This window comes from Carcharhinus amblyrhynchos, chromosome 15 (assembly GCF_965287045.1).
Source record: "Carcharhinus amblyrhynchos chromosome 15, sCarAmb.v2.hapA, whole genome shotgun sequence".
NCBI classification, from domain to species: Eukaryota; Metazoa; Chordata; class Chondrichthyes; order Carcharhiniformes; family Carcharhinidae; genus Carcharhinus; species Carcharhinus amblyrhynchos.
The window spans coordinates 16,932,574-16,951,472 of record NC_137338.1 but is presented as its reverse complement, the minus strand read 5'-3'; the positions used below and the strand labels follow the sequence as shown (position 1 = coordinate 16,951,472).

Below are 18,899 nucleotides of genomic sequence, written 5' to 3'. Positions count from 1 at the left end.
CAAACGGTTCAGATCTGGAATGCACTGGCTGAAAGTGTGGTGGAGACAGGTTCAAGCGTGGCACTCAGGCAGTTAGATGATTATTTGAATCGAAACAATGTACAGGGTAACAGGGGAAAGGCAGGGGAAAGGCACTAACTTATAATGCTGGTACGGACACAATGGATTAAATTGTCCCCTTCTGCACCATAACAATTCTGTGATTCAATATCAAGTTAAATCTTCCGAGTGAAATTAAATGAGCCTTGGTATTTAAGAGGAGATGGTAGTATAGTGGTAATATCACTAGACTAGTGATCTTGAGGCTCAGGTTAATGCTCTGGGGGGCATGAGTTCAATGGCAGCTGGCAAAATTTAAAGTAAATTATTTTTAAAAATCTAGAATTCTAAAGATAGTCTCAGTGATGTTGACCATGAAACTATCGTTGTTGTAAAAATCCATCTGGTTCATTAATTTGTCCCCTTAGGGAAAGAAGTCTGCCATCTTTAATCAGTCTGGCCTCCATATGTTCTGGACCCATGACGATGAGGTTGACTCTTAACTGCCCTCTAAATGTCCGAGCAAAGTCACCAGTTCAAGAGCAATTAGAGAACGGCAGCAAATGCTTACCTAGTCAGTGACACCCACATCGGATGAAAGAATAAAGAAAAAGTGTCTATACAGTCTCTGAATTTCAGCATTGACATTATCTTAAAACATACTTACGTTGAAATTTACATTTACATTGCTTCACTTCGCAAGAGAAGTGAATTACTCTGTGTAGAACTGCAAAGAGGGAACAATTGAATCACCCTCATTCTTCTTGCCTGCTCAGCAGGTCGTAGAACATGACTTTAGAAAAGCACTGTGTTGATAATACCTTATAATTGAACAATTATTTTTCTCAAAAGCAACCCAAATTTACGTTCTGAAGATACTTCACATGTGCTGAGCTTTTGAGAGCAGTTTGGCTGTAATTTATTAATATTAAAGATGGAGTTCAATTGCAATTCATTCTTTTGCTGTAGAGATATGATAGTTAACAGTTATCTTTTAAAGCATTAAACACCAAATAGCTTTGATTCCGCTTTAACCTGTGAGCAGATGCAAGCTCTGGCCACTGCCAAACTTTAATTCATAGAGGGGTGGTAGTTGCAATTCCTGTACTGAGAATTTACCATTTCTCTAAGTACGCCCATTACTTCCTGTCACCTGTGGTACTTAGTAATTTATATCTGACTGTTCCAAACAAGAACTGAGAATCTTTTGGTAGTTTTGTCTTTGCTGTTTAATCGGTTAACTATTGTTACCCTTCATATTAGTAAACAGAAAAGTGAACATTAAACGCACCAGAAGCTCTTTGTAAAGAAGTGAAGATGATTCAGTGCAACTGAGCTGGGAGACCCTTTGCGACCTTTAACTATTTTTCATAAGAGCTGGTGAGAATCAGTGACAATAGTAGTCTCAACATTTTTTAAAATGCATCTAACCGGAGTGACATCTCTAGGAATTTATATTTTGTTCTACTTGGCCATGGAGAGTGAACCTAGCTACTGCAAAGGTAGGAGTGAGCAAACTGTCTACTTGTAATTTTTTCCTGCACTGTGATAGGGAACTGTAGGCTTAGATATGTATGATATCAAAAGATACATCTGAGGAATGTTGTTGTTCGTTAAAACATTTTATTATTATTATTACTGACCTGCCTATGACTATTGCTAGTTTAATTATTGCATGATGTCGAGATGCCTGCATTGTGTCATCTCACCTGAGGAAGGGGCAGTGCTCTGAAAGCTCATGATTCCAAATAAACCTGTTGGACTTTAACCTGGTGGTTCATATCATGAACCTGAGTACATACATTTTCCTCTATTCTCTTCTGGAGGAGTTTCTAAACTAGTAAAAGTCAGAGAGAAATAAAATTAATAGAGAACTAGGAGGATTCAAAAACTAAATCAACATACAGCTTTTGAAAAGCCCCAAAACTAGTTCAGCACTGCATTGATCCGTTAAGGTGTATTATGGTGAATATATGAACATGTTGATTTTTCTCAAGGCATTCATGTGTCACAATTCCGTTTTCATCATGTTTACTTTTCTGATCATGGTTTATCCCAATTCATATTTTCTCCAAAAAGTTGTGGAAATATTTCCAAACGCGCTGATTCAGAGTGGAAATCTGCCATTTTTATTTCTCAGCAGATCCACCTTTCGATAAGGCCGTTTGCAATATTCACACTCCTTAAATTTCAATGTCAGTGTCTCCCACTTAGAGTCATGGATACAGACAGGACTGTAACTGGCTGGCATCAAAGTTCTATATGAATGCTGCTGTCATTCTGTCTTTTCAATCATTTTCACATAAATTCCTGATATCAAATCCGTTCTTGAATACCATGAATATTCTCTATTGAAAATATTATAGTAGATTAATCGAAAATGTCATGTTTTATTTATAAAATAACAATAAAAAGAATTCTGATTTTTAATTCTAATTCTAGTTCTAATTTTTATCAACAATACTTGATAACATCCATATTTTCACAGTAACTTCATTGCAGTGTTAATGTAAGCGTTACTTGTGACTAATAAATAAACTTTACTTTTACTTTATTTAGGAGTTTTTTTTTAAGTGTGTTAGACTTTATTTTAATTGTCTAAGCTAAAGTCAGGTGTCAGGGTTATTCATGTGACCAGGATTTTCTCAAGAGATTTTTCAGCAATGACACTTTTCATTAGTCAAAACTTGCAAGTTTTGTACGTTGTGTCTCTTTGAATTTATTTACATGTTACCTCAACTGCTTAGCACTTGAATTTATATTTGCCCTGTAGTTATGCTCTCACCCTTGAGTCACTATGAGGCTACTTGGATTGCTCACTGATGCAAATGTGCCAGTTAACCCAGCAGACGTATCCCAAAGTACATCATAGTAATGCAGAGTGAGAACTCCTTCAGTGGGTCATCACACACCTCTTGGGATTAGCACCGTGCTATTGCTCTGTTCTGGCATGCAGTGGGCCCACAAGCAGTCCCCCTGGGCACTTAATGCAGTCATAAGATAAGAATTGTTGAAGCTACCAGCATTTTCTCCTATTATTAATTTATCACTGAAGTGAGGGTGGAAGGTGGGGGTTTTAATTTGGGATGTTTTCAATTAGAACTATCCGTGCCCATTTTAAGTCTGCATGCGCATAGCTGGGGTCAGGGTCTGAATCAAAGCCCGATGAGGTTTAGGCATAACACAGATTTTTCTGCCTGCATTTCATACTCATTTGTTCTACAACAACTGCACTCATTTTGTATGTGTAGCATTTATAAGATGTCCCTTTTTTAAATTAATCTGAATAATCAGAGATCCCTGAGTGACTAGGAATATATGAAATTCTTGCTTAAATTTGGCATGTGCAGTAAGACTGAAGGACAAGAGTGGTATAAGTCAAAGACTATCTCTGATCACTTTGCTGTGAGATCATTATCATTAATAAATATCATTATATTTGCAGGTTAAATGTTGTAGCTTTTAAAATTCTAAAGAAAATAATAATTTATTCATGATTTTTTATTATTTCTTATCAGGTTATGACAATAGTTGATAAACATGTGACTATTGATGAGCTCTGATAACATAGACACTAACTCATTGCTAGTCAAGAGATACTTTAAAACAAGGAGCAAATTTTTAATTTAATATTTAGACTTAAAATTCATAACCCCCTTTCCAATGATTTCATACTTTCAGTTCAGCTTCATCAAGTTAAAAACTAAAAATGTATGGCAAGGTACAGAACTTAGCCACAGTTATTTAAAAAATTAAGATATTGTGTGAATAATTTTGTAAAAAAAATTAACTTGAAGTAATCAAGACCTTAAACTTGCCTTTGACAAAATCATAGGACAATGATTCTCAGACTCGATAAAAATAACTTGACGCGGTTGACGGCTCAGATAGTTCAGCTTGTAAGGAGCTCAGTCATACAAACCAGAAAAGCTGCAGGTTATCTATGCCAAGTTAACTGATCTCACCCTCAGTAACGATAGGGTACTACGTTAGTCCTCAGTGTCCCAGTCAAAGAGAAAGAGAGAGAAATTGGTTGAATTTTGACTTTGATTCCTGATCAACAACCTTAGTGTTCACATGCAAATTTTAAAATCAGATGTGGATAGGATTGAGTTTGACTGTATTGCTCTTGGAGAAAGCTCACAAGACAAGGGAATACACAATAAACGGTAGTATGCCGAGAAATGTGAAGGAACAGGAAGCCCTGGGAGTGCACGTCCACACTTCCCTGAACATGGCTAAAGAGGTAGATAATGCGGTTAAGAAGACATAGGGAATATTTGCCCTAATTAGCCAAGGCTTGGAATATAAGAGCTGGCGAGTTACACTGGAATTATATAAAACCCTGGACAGGCCACAGCTGAAGTAATACATACAGTTCTGCTCACTGCTATATGGAAAAGACATGGTTGTTTTAAAAAGGATGCGGAGAATATTTGCTTGGACTGTAATATTCTAGTTATGAAGAAAGATTGAAGAGACCAAGGTTGTTTCTGGAACAAAGGTGACTGATGGGAAGCTCCAATCATACCTAAAGTGCACATCCAAGTATTTTTCAAATGTTATGAGGGTTTTTACCTCCACAACCTTTTCAGGCAGTATGTTTCAGATCCCCACCACCACCTTCTATTGTCCTTTAAGCCTCCAAACTCTTAACTTAAATCTATGCCACTAGTTATGGGCCCCCCATAACTAGGGGAACAAAGGGGAATATAGCCTTCTTATCCATTCTACCTAGACTTCTCAACTTCATACACTTCAATAATAATTAGGTAACAACAGTATTGTCTAAATTAGGAGACAATTGCTGCAAAGTAACAGTCAACTCGTAAATTTACTGGTTAAAAGGTTATGAAAGTATAGAGGGCAGAATTGTAGCTCCTTTGCCAACTTATTCACCGTGAAACAGCGGCAAAGAGATCAAGTTTCACAGGGCTATTCTCACACTCCAAAGAGGCATGAAATATATGTTATGCCATAATAAGCATTAGGCCCCATTCATATAGATCCCTACAGTGCAGAAGGAGGCCCTTCAGCCCATCAAGTCTGCTTCAAACACAATCCCATCCAGGCCCTACCCCCATATCCTTACCTATTATACCCACTAATCCCTCTAACCTACACATCAAGGGGAAATCTCTTAGCATGGCTAATCAATCTAACCCACACATCTTTGGACCGTGGGAGCAAACCGGAGTACCCAGAGAAAACCCATGCAGACACGAGGAGAACATGCAAACTCCACACAGACGATGACCCATGCCAGAAATCGAACCCAGGACCCTGGAGCTATGAAGCAGCAGCGCTAACCACTGTGCTACCGTGCCACCCATGATAAAATGCTGATAAAATGGCAAACACTTGTTTAAAGACCCCTCTCCAAAATTGGTCAAGAGCTCAGTCTACCTGTCTGAGCTCAAGATGAATCATAGAAATTTCAACCATGAATGGAGGCCATTCAGTCCATTATATCTGTGTCGGCCAACAAGTAGCGATCCAACCTAATCCCATTTTCCAGCCCTTCATAGTATCCTTACAGAATGAGGCAATTGAACCCATCAAGCCTGTACTGACCACAATCCCACCCTGGCTCTATTCCCGTGACCCTTATTTACCCTACTAATCCCCTTGACGTTAGAGTCAATTTAGCAAGGCCAATCGACGTAACCCACACATATTTGGACAATGAGTTGAATAGTTATCTGCAATGAAATGTGGAATAAACATAAAAATCAGCGAAAAACATGTTACTCAATTACAAGTGAAACCTGCTTACCTCACTTGGGGTGGGGGGGGTGGGGGCGGTGGTGTGTGTGTGTGTGTGTGTGTGTGTGTGTGTGTGTGTGTGTGTGTGTGTGTGTGTGTGTGTTCAATAACATAATATTTGGGCTGAAATCTGTAAACTTCAGATGCTAAATATACATAGAATATTTGAACTTTAAGGAGTATTAAAACATTTCTTTATTTGCAGCTAAGGTTACTTTTAAGTTATAGTTGGCAAGTACTAACTTACCTGCAACAGCATAAACAGCTTTAGCATAAACAAGCAGAATGTTTAAATACATTGTGTATCTCCATGTTACACTACCATGTTTAGGTATGATGTCGGTTTCACATCAAAATGTGAATGAATTTTTCCTAATGCAGCAATTTAAGATATTACTGTTCAGCCCACTTGCTGCTTACTTCAACATTGGTGAAAATGACAAACCATGATTTTAACTGTCAGTGTGACTAAAGCTATAGAATGTAGGCAATTCTAGTTGTTGGTTAGATATTTGACTGAGTCCTAGTAGGGCTGACTTTAAAACCTAACTTGCAATTATTATCAGAAATTACCTGTGAAATTATGTTTTTACATAATTGCCTCTCCTTTCATATTAACTAAGATCTGGATGAATTCCAATAAAAGAAGATAATTGACTTCAAACCCGAACTTGCAATTATTATTAGAAACTACTGAAGAGGATTAGCTTTAAATAATTGTGCCCTTTGCATGTATCTTAATCATTATCTTATCTGCAAAAATTAAGAATTAAATGTACTTAGTACTGTCTTTATTTCACAGTTGATAATTTGCTAAAATTACAATGCTAGATGTATGATACACCCACTGTTTGAATAAGGGGCAGCATGGTGGCACAGTGGTTAGCCCTGCCACCTCACCACACCAAGGACCTGCGTTCTATTCCCGGCTTGGGTCACTGTGTGAGGTTTGCATAGTCTCCCTGTGTCTGCGGGGGTTTCCTCCCGGTGCTCTGGTTTCCTCCCACAGTCTGAACAGGCACTGGAGTGTGGCTACTAGGGGGATTTCACACAGTAACTTCACTGCAGTGTTAATGTCAGCCTTACTTGTGACTAATAAATAAATTTTACTTTAATTGGGATTTAATTTATCATAAGAAACAGCCGTCAATAGAGGAAGTGGAGTTAAGTTTCAGAGAGTAAGAGTCTTCACATAATCTTCCCGGCCTTGTACTTTACAAGGGCAGGAGGAAACAATACAAATCAGCGTAGGAAATATAAGTACAAAGCTAGAATGTGGCCTGTCACACTACAATGAGAAGAAATTCTACCATTGAAATGGGCAAGTATACTTAATCTTTCCAATGCTTGAAGCTTATATCTAGACGTCCTTAATCTGTAAGTTCTGATTTCATTTTCTGGGACACATTACTTTTCAATATATTGATCATATAATCAAACAAAAATGTGTTTGTTGATCATCAGTAAATTAATAACAGTTCAAGTGATTGTTCTTTTCTTTGCCTTTTATCTCAACAGAGATTCCCATAAAGCAGTATCCTTCGCATCTTAGCATTGAACCTGGGCATTCAGCTACCATCATTTGCGCTTTTGAACTTGACATTGGGGATAAAGATGAGGTTGACGTGTACTGGATGAAGCAAGTCAACCAAAGTGAACCACGTGATTTGCTCCACATTTCTTCAAAGAGATTTCCCATATTCAACACGAGTACAATTCTCAATAGTTCTGAAGGATTGTTCAGTCTCTCTGGGAATCTAAAACGAGGTTTAATCGTTCTAAAAATTATAAACTTGCAAAAAACAGACTTTGGCTTGTACATCTGTAAAGTAACTAGAACTATACTCCCTCCACCAATAGAAGGCAGAGGGAGTGGCACCAACATTGCTGGTAAGAGTCACTATTTTATTTTGGAACTGTTGAGCTTTTGTATTCATCCAAATGAATAACGACCTGGTTAAGCCATGGTATCTTTTTGTCACTACTGCAGAACAATTTGGGATGCTATAATCTCATTCAGAATTACCAAAATAATGCAGAAATGTTTAGATATAATGCAGGCTATTTTTTATCCACCCCAACATTGTACCTCATTTTTAAGCATAAGCAGAGCAGCCAGAACGCATTGGTACTTGTTATACAATCAGTGATTGTAGCTATTTAATTAGAAATATCTTAGATAAATCCATTTTGGGCTGTGGTTTCAAAAATTCTATCAAATCTCCTATTTGAACATAAGTCAGCAAATATTCATTGTATATGCAGAATTTTGGACATCGCTGTGTGACATTCACAAATTATAGTTTAAGTTTACCCTGTTGTGAAAGCACTGGCTGAAATTTTACCATTCTGCCCCCCACAAGAATCAGAGCGGGAGAGAGGCAGACAATGGAAAAGTCCATTGACCTCGGGTGGGATTTTATGGTTTTGAGATGAGTGATGCTGTAAAACCCTGCCCAAAATGCATGGAAGGGTCGAGAGCTTCAAGTTTTTAGGTGTCCAGATCACCAACAACCTGTCCTGGTCCCCTCATGCCGACACTATAGTTAAGAAAGCCCACCAATGCCTCTACTTTCTCAGAAGACTAAAGAAATTTGGCATGTCAGCTACAGCTCTCACCAACCTTTACAGATGCACCATAGAAAGCATTCTTTCTGGCTGTATCACAACTTGGAATGACTCCTGCTGTGCCCAAGACCACAAGAAACTACAAAATGTCATCACTATACCACAATCCATCACACAAACCAGCCTCCCATCCGTTGACTCCGCCTACACTTCCTGCTGCCTTGGCAAAGCAGCCAGCATAATTAAGAACCCCACACAACCTGGATATTCCCTCTTCCACCTTCTTCTTTCGGGAAAAAGATACAAAAGTCTAAGGCCATGTACCCACCAACTCAAGAACACCTTCTTCCCTGCTGCTGTCAGACTTTTGAATGGACCTACCTTGCATTAAGTTGATCTTTCTCTACATTCTAACTATGACTGTAACATTACATTCTGCACTCTCACCTTTCCTTCTCAATGAATGGTATGCTTTGTCTGTATGGTACGCACAAAATAATACTTTTTGCTGTATGCTAATCCACGTGACGATAATAAATCAAATCAAGCCAAATCAAATCAAAAGCTAAATAAAACTAAATAACAATCATTGAGATTATTTTTAGAAAAGATAGGCAAATTAATTGTTTATCAAAGTGAGAAATGTTAGAATACTCCACCACTCTTAATCATAGAATCCATACAGTGTAGAAGGAGACCATTCGGCCCATTGAGTCTGCACCAACTCTCTGACAGATCATCTTACTCAGGCCCTATCCCTGCTAATTCTCCTAACCTACACATCTTGAGACACTAAGGGGCAATTTAGCATGGTCAATTCATGTAACCTACACATCTTTGGATTTTGGGAAGAAACCGGAGCACCTGGATAAAACCCTCACAGACATGGGGAGAATATGCAATCTCCACATAGACAGTCACCCAAGGCTAGAATGGAACCGGGTCCCTGGCATAACCACTATGCCACCATGCCACCTCCACTGTCAGCATCAACGGCTGATAGAACGAAGTAGGTAGGATACAAGATAACTTTCAAACAATTGCATTCAATTGCACTGGGGAGATGATGGCCGAGTGGTATTATCACTAGACTATTAATCCAGAAACTCAGCTAATGTTCTGAGGACCCAGTTCAGATCCCACCACGGCAAGTGGTGGAATTTAAATTCAGTAAAAAACTATCTGGAATTAAGAAACCACTGATAATCATGGAACCATTGTGAATTGTCGGAAAAACCCATGTTCACTAATGTCCTTTAGGGAAGGAAATCTGCTGGCCTTACCTGGCCTGGCCCACATGTGACTCCAGAGCCACAGCAATGCGGTTGACTCTCAACTGTCCTTGGGCAACTAGGGATGGGCAATAAATGCTGGCCAGCCAGAGACACCCATGTCCCATGAACGAATAAAAAAAAGCAAAGATTTTTAATCCTAACTTCAGAATTATACAACAACTTCACCACAACAATGATTCTATTGTTAGATCATATTTTGGCCTTTCCGTGATACTACCAGTTTGTGCTACAATGTTGTCATCCCATTGCCTTTATTAACTAGGTTGAGACAGCCCAAAACATATGAACATAAGAATTTACAATCACCAGAGAGAGCAGAATAAGATTGCACAAGTCTGCATTGACTTTGAATTCATTTCCTGAAGGTGAAAGGACACACTGTGCCATAATTTGATGTGGTAGGGCATCCCCCAGTATCCCCTGCATATTTAGGCTTTATAATTTTTGCATGATTGGAAGTGCAAACTGATTAAGGCACTGCAATGGAATCTGAACATCTGGGACCAGGGTGAACAGGGCAAACAACTTAGCCAGTCAGATTGAAAGAATGCAAAATTACTAGCGTAAAGACTGAGAAAGGAGGGTGAGTTAAAGAAGATACATTCAATGCCAAATGAGGCACATGGAAGGACAGAAAGATTTGACTGAGAGATAGAAATGTAAAAACAAATAAATTTGACTTTTTAAATTTCTGACAATTATTGCCTGAAGGAATGAGAAACCACACTTTTAATTATTAATTTTCAGTGTCAATGAAATTATTTGGCAGTAATTAACTTACGCTTTTAAGTAGTTTAAAAGAGTATTTAGACTGAAACTGATACGATTTATCTTTTGGTGGCAAGTTTAGATCATACCTACAATGCAAGTATAGCAAGTTCACACTAATTTGAGTTGATTTGATTTATTATTGTCAAAAGTATTAGTACACAGTGAAAAGTGTTTCTTGCGCACTATACAGACAAAGCATTCCATACATAGGATACATAGGAGAGAGGGTATAGAATATAGCGTTACAGTCATAGCTAGGGTGATGAGAAAGATCAATGAGGTAAGTCCATTCAAAAATCTGATGTCAGTAGGGAAGAAGCTGTTCTTGAGTTGGTACATGACCTCAGACTTTTGTGTCTTTTTCCTGATGGAAGAAAGTGGAAAAGAGAATGTCCGGGGTGCGTGGGATCCTTGATTATGCTGGCTGCTTTTCTGAAGCAGCGGGAAGTGTAGATGGAATCAATGAATGGGAGGCTGGTTTGATTGATGGACTGGGCTTCGTTCACAACCTTTTATAGTTTTTTGCAGTCTTGGGCAGCAACAGGAGCCATATCAAGCTGTGATACAACCAGAAAGAATGCTTTCTATGGTGCACCTGCAAAAGTTGGTGAGAGTCATAGCGGATATGCTCAATTTCCTTAGACATGTGAAAAAGGAGGCTTTCTTCACAATAGTATTGGCATGGGAAAACCAGGTTGTTGGTGATCTGGAAATCTAACATCTAGAACCTCTCAACCATTTCCATTTCTTCTTTGTTCAATACATTTCAATGGTGAGATAGATAAATGCTGCTTTCATCAAACTAACAGTGGAACAAAGTGACTTGGACAGCAGTTTATGAGTTTAAACATTTAATCATGTATTTGCCCTCGCTCGAATTTGCTTTACCACTTGTGCATAAATGAAAGTGAGAGCTATTAACCTCATCATTACGGTGATAGCATAGTATGGGCCAATGTATCATAGAATCCCTACAGGGCAGAAGGAGGCCATTTGGCCAATCGAGTCTACACCAACTCTCCAACAGAGCATCTTGCCCATGCCACCCTCATATTTTCCCCACTAATCCCACTAACCGACATATCTTGGGTCACTAAGGGGAAATTTAGCTGGCCAATCCACTTTACTTGCACATCTTTGGACTGTGGGGGGAGAAATGGAGTACCTGGAGCAAACCCATGCAGACATGGGGAGAATGTACAAACTCCAAGGCTGGAATTGAATCCAGGTCCTTAGCGCTGTGAGGCAGCAGTGCTAACCACTGTGCCACCATGCCACCCTGTCGATCCCATTTGACTAAAATCATAACTCATTTATTTAGCAGTGCATTGATTCCTTGTGCTTTTCTTGTAACATCTTTTATCAAGCTCCCAGTAGTATTGGGAAACAACAGATATGCTGCCCAATTAGAACTTATATTTATATATCACCTTTGACATTAGTAGCTTATCCAAACAACCTCCACAGGCAGTGAAGTACTCTTGAAATATAGAATGAGATTTTATGGCCCGAAACCAAAAAATCCCACCCGAGGTCAATGGACCTTCCCACCCTGTGGTGGGCAGGACAGTAAAATTCTAACCATAGTTACCGTTGTAACATGACAATAAGATTACAGACAGCAAGTGTGACAAACAATCAAGAGATAAATCGGTAAATAATTTGGTTTAGTAGTTTCAGTTGAGGGATAAATGTTAGCCAGGGGACAGCTCGAGAAACCCACAGTTCTTCTTCAAAGAGCACTATGGGATATTTTGCAACATCTGAGAGACTAGATGTTGCCTTAGCTAAGTATCTCACCCAACTGCTTCAATATTAGATACTGTGCTTGAGTTGCTGCTGCCGTGCTTAAAACCCACAATCTTCCGATATAAAAGCGATAATGGTACCATATGGGTGAAAAGAATGAAACCATTTTATTGTTATCAGCTTTCTTGGAGATGTTTTCTAGTATGTTGTCGAGTCATAGAGCTTATAGCACAGAAAGAGACCTTTCAGCCCATTGTGATTTGTGATTATATGACTGGATAGTTTTAAAAAATGATATCCTTACTTGTACTAATGAAATTTCCTGCTTATGAATGTGATTATGTTAACCTTGGTACTCTGTGAAAGGTTCATTTTACTATAACAAATAAGGTTGAAACTCCAAAGCAGTTTATCGCACACATTACAGCACAGTTATTTATTCAATCACATTATCAATAAAATGATAAAGTATATGACAGATTGGAGAGACCCATGATTTATAGTCGAGGCAAAAATGCTGAAAGATTTCAGACATGTTAGAAATCAAAAAGTACCAGTAGTTATGTATTATTGAAATGCCTTGCTGTGAACTATCTGAACAGTTTTCACTGTATGTGAACAAGAGCTGTGACTGTTGATTCTACTGTTCATTAACATTTTCCTTAATCTTCCACTATTTCAAGTCAAACCACATTGAAAATTGTATACATTTCTTTTTCAGAATACGGGAAACCTCCCAAATCAGGTAAATACATCATACAGGAAAGAAAAGCTATCAGATAAAAAGCATATTTGGAAATGTTTCATAAGAATGTAAAGTTTCTGTACAACTCCTGTCTGAAACAGATCTATATTTAGTTCATAATAATGGATGTAAATGTTCAAACTTTAGAAATGACTGTTGGCAATAATAGTGAAGCGCATTTAAAGAATTTATTATTTTTCTTAGCTAGCTCAATGGTGGTGTTAACTTATTTAAATTAATCGAGCACATGATTATTTTAAAACAACAGATTAAGGAAATAAGTTTATTTATTAGTGTCACAAGTAAGCTTACATTAACACTGCAATGAAGTTACTGTGAAAGTCCCCTAGCTGCCACACTCCGATATCTGTTCAGGTAAACTGAAGGAGAATTTAGCATGGCCAATGCACCTCGCCAGTACGTCTTTCAGACTGTGGGAGGAAACCGGAGCACCTGGAAGAAACTCACACAGACACTGGGAGAACGTGCAGACTCCACACAGACAGTGACCCAAGCTGGGAATTAAACCTGGGTCCCTGGCGCTGTGAGGCAGCAGCGCTAACCACTGTGCCACCATATCAGAATATTGTGCAGACATATTGAGGAGTATTCTGCAGACATATTAGACGCTGTATGCCAGTACCTCCAGCAGTCACTTCTAGAAACTCAAGGTCTGAGGATCTCAGCTCAATGTCCAAACAAAGATTGTTTGACTAATTAAACTGTTTAAAGCTCAAGATCTAAATTTTGTGTGACTACTTTTGTAGTTAATTATTTATTTAACTTCAGCATGTAGGAATCTCATGGGAGAATTAGATAAACAAGATTAGTAATACCTTTACTTATTTCAAATGACAGCACTGCATAGATGATAATCCCCAGTGACCATTGAGTGGCTTGGCTGTTTAATTGGTGTAAGGACCCTTTTATTAGTCATAGAACCTATGTAGGAGTTCATGGTTGGGAGCAGGTTCTATTCATTGTGAAGAAGCTGTACCCACAAACTGTGGTTACAGCAAATTGTAAGAGTTGAGTGGAGCATTACCATCTCTTACCAACTTTATCTGATTTAGTTCAAAGTGATACTCTTAAGTTCTGTCCCTCTTGCACGTTGAATCTCACAATTTTCTCTGCTTTTGTGCTCTGGACGTGGTTTCCTTAGAACTAGCCTTTTCTGTTTGATAATAGGCTATAGTAATTCATATCTCTGTTCAAGTTATAACCATTATGTGGGCTTGTACCAAAAGACGGAATCAAAACGGTTGTATTTATTCTCAGAACTTGGGTTGTGCTAGCAAGATGTAATTTATTTTCCACTTGTACGTCCCTGAGAACGTGGTGCTGGGCTTTCGTGCAAAGTTTGCATTTCTTAAAACTGAGTAGTTGGCTAGTAAGACCACTTCAGAGAATGGTAGCACGGTGGCACAGTGGTTAGTGCTGCTGCCTCACAGAACTCACAGGCCAGAACTCTCCATTCACCTGACGAAGGGGCTATCCCCAAAAGCTTGTGAGTCTATTATCAAATAAATTGGTTGGACTAAAACCTGGTGTTGTCAGACTTTTTACTGTGCCTCACAGCGCCAGGGACCTGGGTTCGATTCCCACTTGGATCACTGTCTGTTTGGAGTTTGCATATTCTCCCCATGTTTTCATGGGTTTCCTTCTGGTGCTCTGGTTTCCTCCCACAGTCCAAAGATGTGTAAATTGGGCATGCTACATTTTCCCTCCGTGTATCCAAACAAGGGCCGGAGTGCAGCAACTGGGGGATTTTCACAGTAACTTCTTTGTTGTGTGAAGCCTACTTGTGACTCATAAATAAACTTTAAAACATTAAGAATCAACCTCAGTTTCTGACTAGAGTCACATATAGGTCAGAACAAATGGGGGGTAGCAGGTTGCCTCTGTTAAGGACATTGTGGAGCAGGCTTTTTTTATATAACATTCTGGCAGGTCTCACAGTGATTTATTCTGGTGCCTTCCCACAAGTTGCTACAGTTTTAAATTTAATTCTAGTGGAATTTCAACTTGAGGGCTGGATTTGTGGCCAGTCACCAGACATGCTTTCAGGGGAGAGGCATGTAAAATACTAGGGGTGACAAGACCATCGCCATCACCCACGGGCTGTTCCCCATAACATGGTGGGTATGTGGGTCCCAAAGTCAGTGCCTGACCACCATTTTTAAATAAATAATGGCCAATTGAGCTTGTTATCAAGTCAATTAACTGGAATAATACACTGCCCACACCATAAAACAGTTGGCAGGAATGGACAAACCTGTTTTAAGGAAAATGATTAAAAAATGGGAAGGCTGGGGATATATCTTTCATAGGACGCACTATACTTCTGCCACTCCCCAACCCCAAGGTAATGCACTCCTTTTGTTCCTCTCTGTCAGACCTCCGAAACAACACTCCCCAAACCGCCTCACTGCCCTCCTTGGGCTCCCAGATCTTTCCTATCCAATACTTCCCTCTCTTCAGGATCCAGTACCTGTCCAGCAGTGGGCTTCCTTGCAGGTCCCACAGCGTCCAATACTGAGTTTGTCTCCACCGAATTTCAAAACTTTGTGCACACGTGGGACTTTGAGCAAATCACAAGCAGTCCCCAGTATCCACAGTCCAACAGCCTGGCAGAATGGGTGCTATGCTCAGCCAAGCATCTTCTACAGAAATATGCCAGGGATTACACAGATTACAATACTGCACTCCTCAGCCTACAGAACTTACTGCAACAGGGTCTGTCCTGGTGAGCACAACTTCTCCAGGCACACCAGGATAACAACTCCTACTACTAAGGCTCTTTTGTAACCCAAACTCAAACCTCTTACTGGTGAGTGGTGCCCTCATGGAACACTGATCAAGAAGAAAAATGCACTTTGATTACCATGTCCACAGACACCTTGGCAATCAGTCAAGAGACATGTTGGGCTGTACAGCAGCTGCAACAGCTCAATCCATGTTTCACCCTATGAATAGTAAATAATTATATATTGTTAGCCTGTTCAATCTGTACGTTACAAAATGGTTTGCACAAAGTTACTGTGTGTGCAGTGTTACATCTCAGTACCACAGATTTTTCCAACTCAACAGAGAAGATATAGACCGGGTAGCACATGATAATGCCTCACAGTGACCTGTGAGTAAGACCTGGGTTCGATTCCTGGCTTGGGTCACTGTCTGTTCTCCCATGTCTGCATGGGTTTCCTTTGGGTGCTCCGGTTCCCTCCCACAGTCCAAAGTTGTGTGGGTTAGGTGGATTGGCCTTGCTAAATTGCCCCTTCATGTCAAGGGGACTAGCTAGGATAAATGCAGTGGGTTATGAGGAATAAGGTGTGGGTGGGGAATGTGGTCAATGCAGACTCGAAGGGCCAAATGGCCTTCTTCTGCACTGTATGATTCTATGATACTTAAAGAGCCACATGTTGGAGCGTGGGCAGAGTCGAAGCAGGTAAAACTGCTCAGAGTATTGAATAAACTACTGCCAGAAGTCCTTGGCCACCAGTCATCAGAACCCAACGCTTTGACACTAATTTCCACACCTGGCAGATACATATGCTCCTACATGGCAGAGCATTTTACTGAGTTGCAATAATTATAATTACTATTGGAATTAAGTATGTTTTGTGCCAACAAAGACCTTCGTTCGTTTTTCATAAAAGAAAATGGAAGCAATGCTTTACAGATGTGCACTGATTTACATGATCTCGTAAACAAAAAAACTTATTGTAATTTATTTTAACCTTTAAGGAGCTGGGAATGGAACATATGAGCACCCAAACAGAATCAGTGAAAATGCACTTCTTGCAATGTTTGTGATTCTTATGGTATATGCTCTGATGATGACGGTGCTTACATTGGTTTGTTGGGTAAGTTGGCCTGCACTATCTTCATCTTACACACCCAGGAGTGTTTATACAGAAATTTTAGTAAAGTTGATAATATCATGATCATCTGTTCCCATCTCAATCACTGGAAAGAATGGGTAAATTTTGAGAATTAGTTTGACACATGAGAAAACATTATGGTGGCCAGTATTACTTAGTGGCATTTTACTCACTAATTAATTTAAATTTTTTAAATTATTCTTTCATGCCATGTGAGTACTGCTGGCAAGGCCAGGACTTGTTGTTCATCCTTAATTACCTAGAGACAGTGGTGGTGAACTGCCTTCTTGAACTGGTTCATCTATTAGAAAGTGCTCTTATTAATGTTCTTATCAAATATTAAGATAATTCCATTTATAATTACCATACAAACAAATACCTTCTGAAATTCTATGACGTTTGTGGGTTATGGGTAACATTTTTTGACAAGTTTATTTTGTTTCAAAAGAAACAGGTTTGCCAAAGAAAATCAAGAGAAACACAGATGGACTCATCAATATATGAAGACATGAACATAGGAAAGAGTGAAATGAGACAAGTGAAGACATGAAATTGGTTTGTTCTCATTCTTGGAAATACATTATTCTTCATACACCAACAAATTATGCTCAAAGAAGCAAATCACATGGACGCAGTCACTGTACGCATCATCAGTTTATCAATTCTACAATTGTGATCTGTAGAAAATTCCATTAGGTAATGAATATTCCAGTATTTGATTTGATTTGATTTATTATTGTCACATGTATTAGCATATATACAATAGCATATAGCTAATGTGAGAGCATTGGACATGTAGGAACTCAAAAAATGATGCAATCCTATGGAAGGCGCAGTATTTAATCCAGACCTAAGACATGCATTCTCTTTAGCAGACTAACTCACATAATAATGTTTGAGGAAAGTATGAGGATTCCTCTGGGTGGCTCCGAGTATGATAATGCCCAAGAACTTTATATATTAATGCATGATGTTGAAAATCTCTGTCCATCTCGCTGACCTTATGCCTGCCTGGGGATAATGCTGTGAAATATTTTCCCCAAGCCATTTTGATAAGTGTTTTGCATCATATTTGCTTATTGCCTTAACTTTATAAGAAACAAAGTAGGTTAGTCTCAGCTCCTCAAAGTGGCACACATGGTTCACCTTTTCAATATTTACTTCTGCTAGAACATGGGCCACAAATTTTAAACAATCTTATGGCTAACATATAAATTCTCTCAAAGAGATTGATAAAGTTCACTGCAATGAAGCCATTAGCATCTCATAGAGGGTGAGTTAGTTCAGTTGGTTAGATGTCTTGCATGCAGTTCAGTATAATTCCAACCCCACTGTTTTGATTCCTGTTTTGACTGAGGATGAAGCATCAACAGACAAGGAGTCAAGGATCCCCCATCAGGCACAGCACACATGAAGGAACATTTCATAGTCATTGTGAACTAGAAGCAGTAAATATATTTGAACTCACTAGGTGCCTAATTATTTTGTTCTGTAAATATCTTACCACTTCATACCAAACCTAAAGGATGAAGTTGCAGAATGCAACTTAGGAACTATTATTTAGGAATCGGGAGGTACTGCTGCAACTTTATAAGACCCTTGTCAGGCCTCATTTGGAGTACTGTGCGCAGTTCTGGTCGCCTCACTATAGGAAGGACATAGAAGCTATTGAAAGGGTACAGAGGAGATTTACAAGGATGTTGCCTGGACTGGGAGGCATGCCTTATGAAGTTAGGTTGAGGGAGCTGGGACTCTTTTCCCTGGAGAGACGAAGGTTGAGAGGCGACCTGATAGAAGTTTATAAAATGTTGAGTGGAATAGATAGGGTGGATTCTCAGAGGCTATTTCCCCGGGTTGAAATGGTCGCTACGAGAGGACACAGATTGAAGGTGCGGGGAGGCAAGTACAGAAGTGATGTTAGGGGTAAGTTTTTCACTCAGAGGGTGGTGAGTGAGTGGAATCGGCTGCCGTCAGTGGTGGTGGAGGCGAACTCGCTGGGGTCTTTTAGAAGACTTCTGGGTGAGTATATGGAATTTAATGGGATTGGGGGTTATAGATAGGTCTATAGATTGGTAGGTGTTG

General features: G+C 39.3%; 1 protein-coding gene across 4 annotated transcripts in view; it reads left to right on the top strand.

Moving 5' to 3' along the window:
• The window catches only part of LOC145353107 (E3 ubiquitin-protein ligase DZIP3-like), a 162,553-nt gene extending 144,055 nt beyond the window's left edge, over positions 1-18,498 (top strand). For 3 of the 4 annotated variants that reach the window (XM_080203475.1, XM_080203474.1, XM_080203472.1), the window contains exons 33-36: positions 7,324-7,695; positions 12,910-12,933; positions 16,681-16,799; positions 17,266-18,498. In XM_080203475.1, the coding sequence (XP_080059601.1) occupies positions 7,324-7,695; positions 12,910-12,933; positions 16,681-16,799; positions 17,266-17,367 (617 nt within the window). In that variant the 3' untranslated portion in view covers positions 17,368-18,498. The remainder of the gene's footprint in view (positions 1-7,323; positions 7,696-12,909; positions 12,934-16,680; positions 16,800-17,265) is intronic. The other variant, XM_080203473.1, reaches the window with a different exon arrangement.
• The last annotated feature ends 401 nt before the right edge of the window (positions 18,499-18,899 follow it).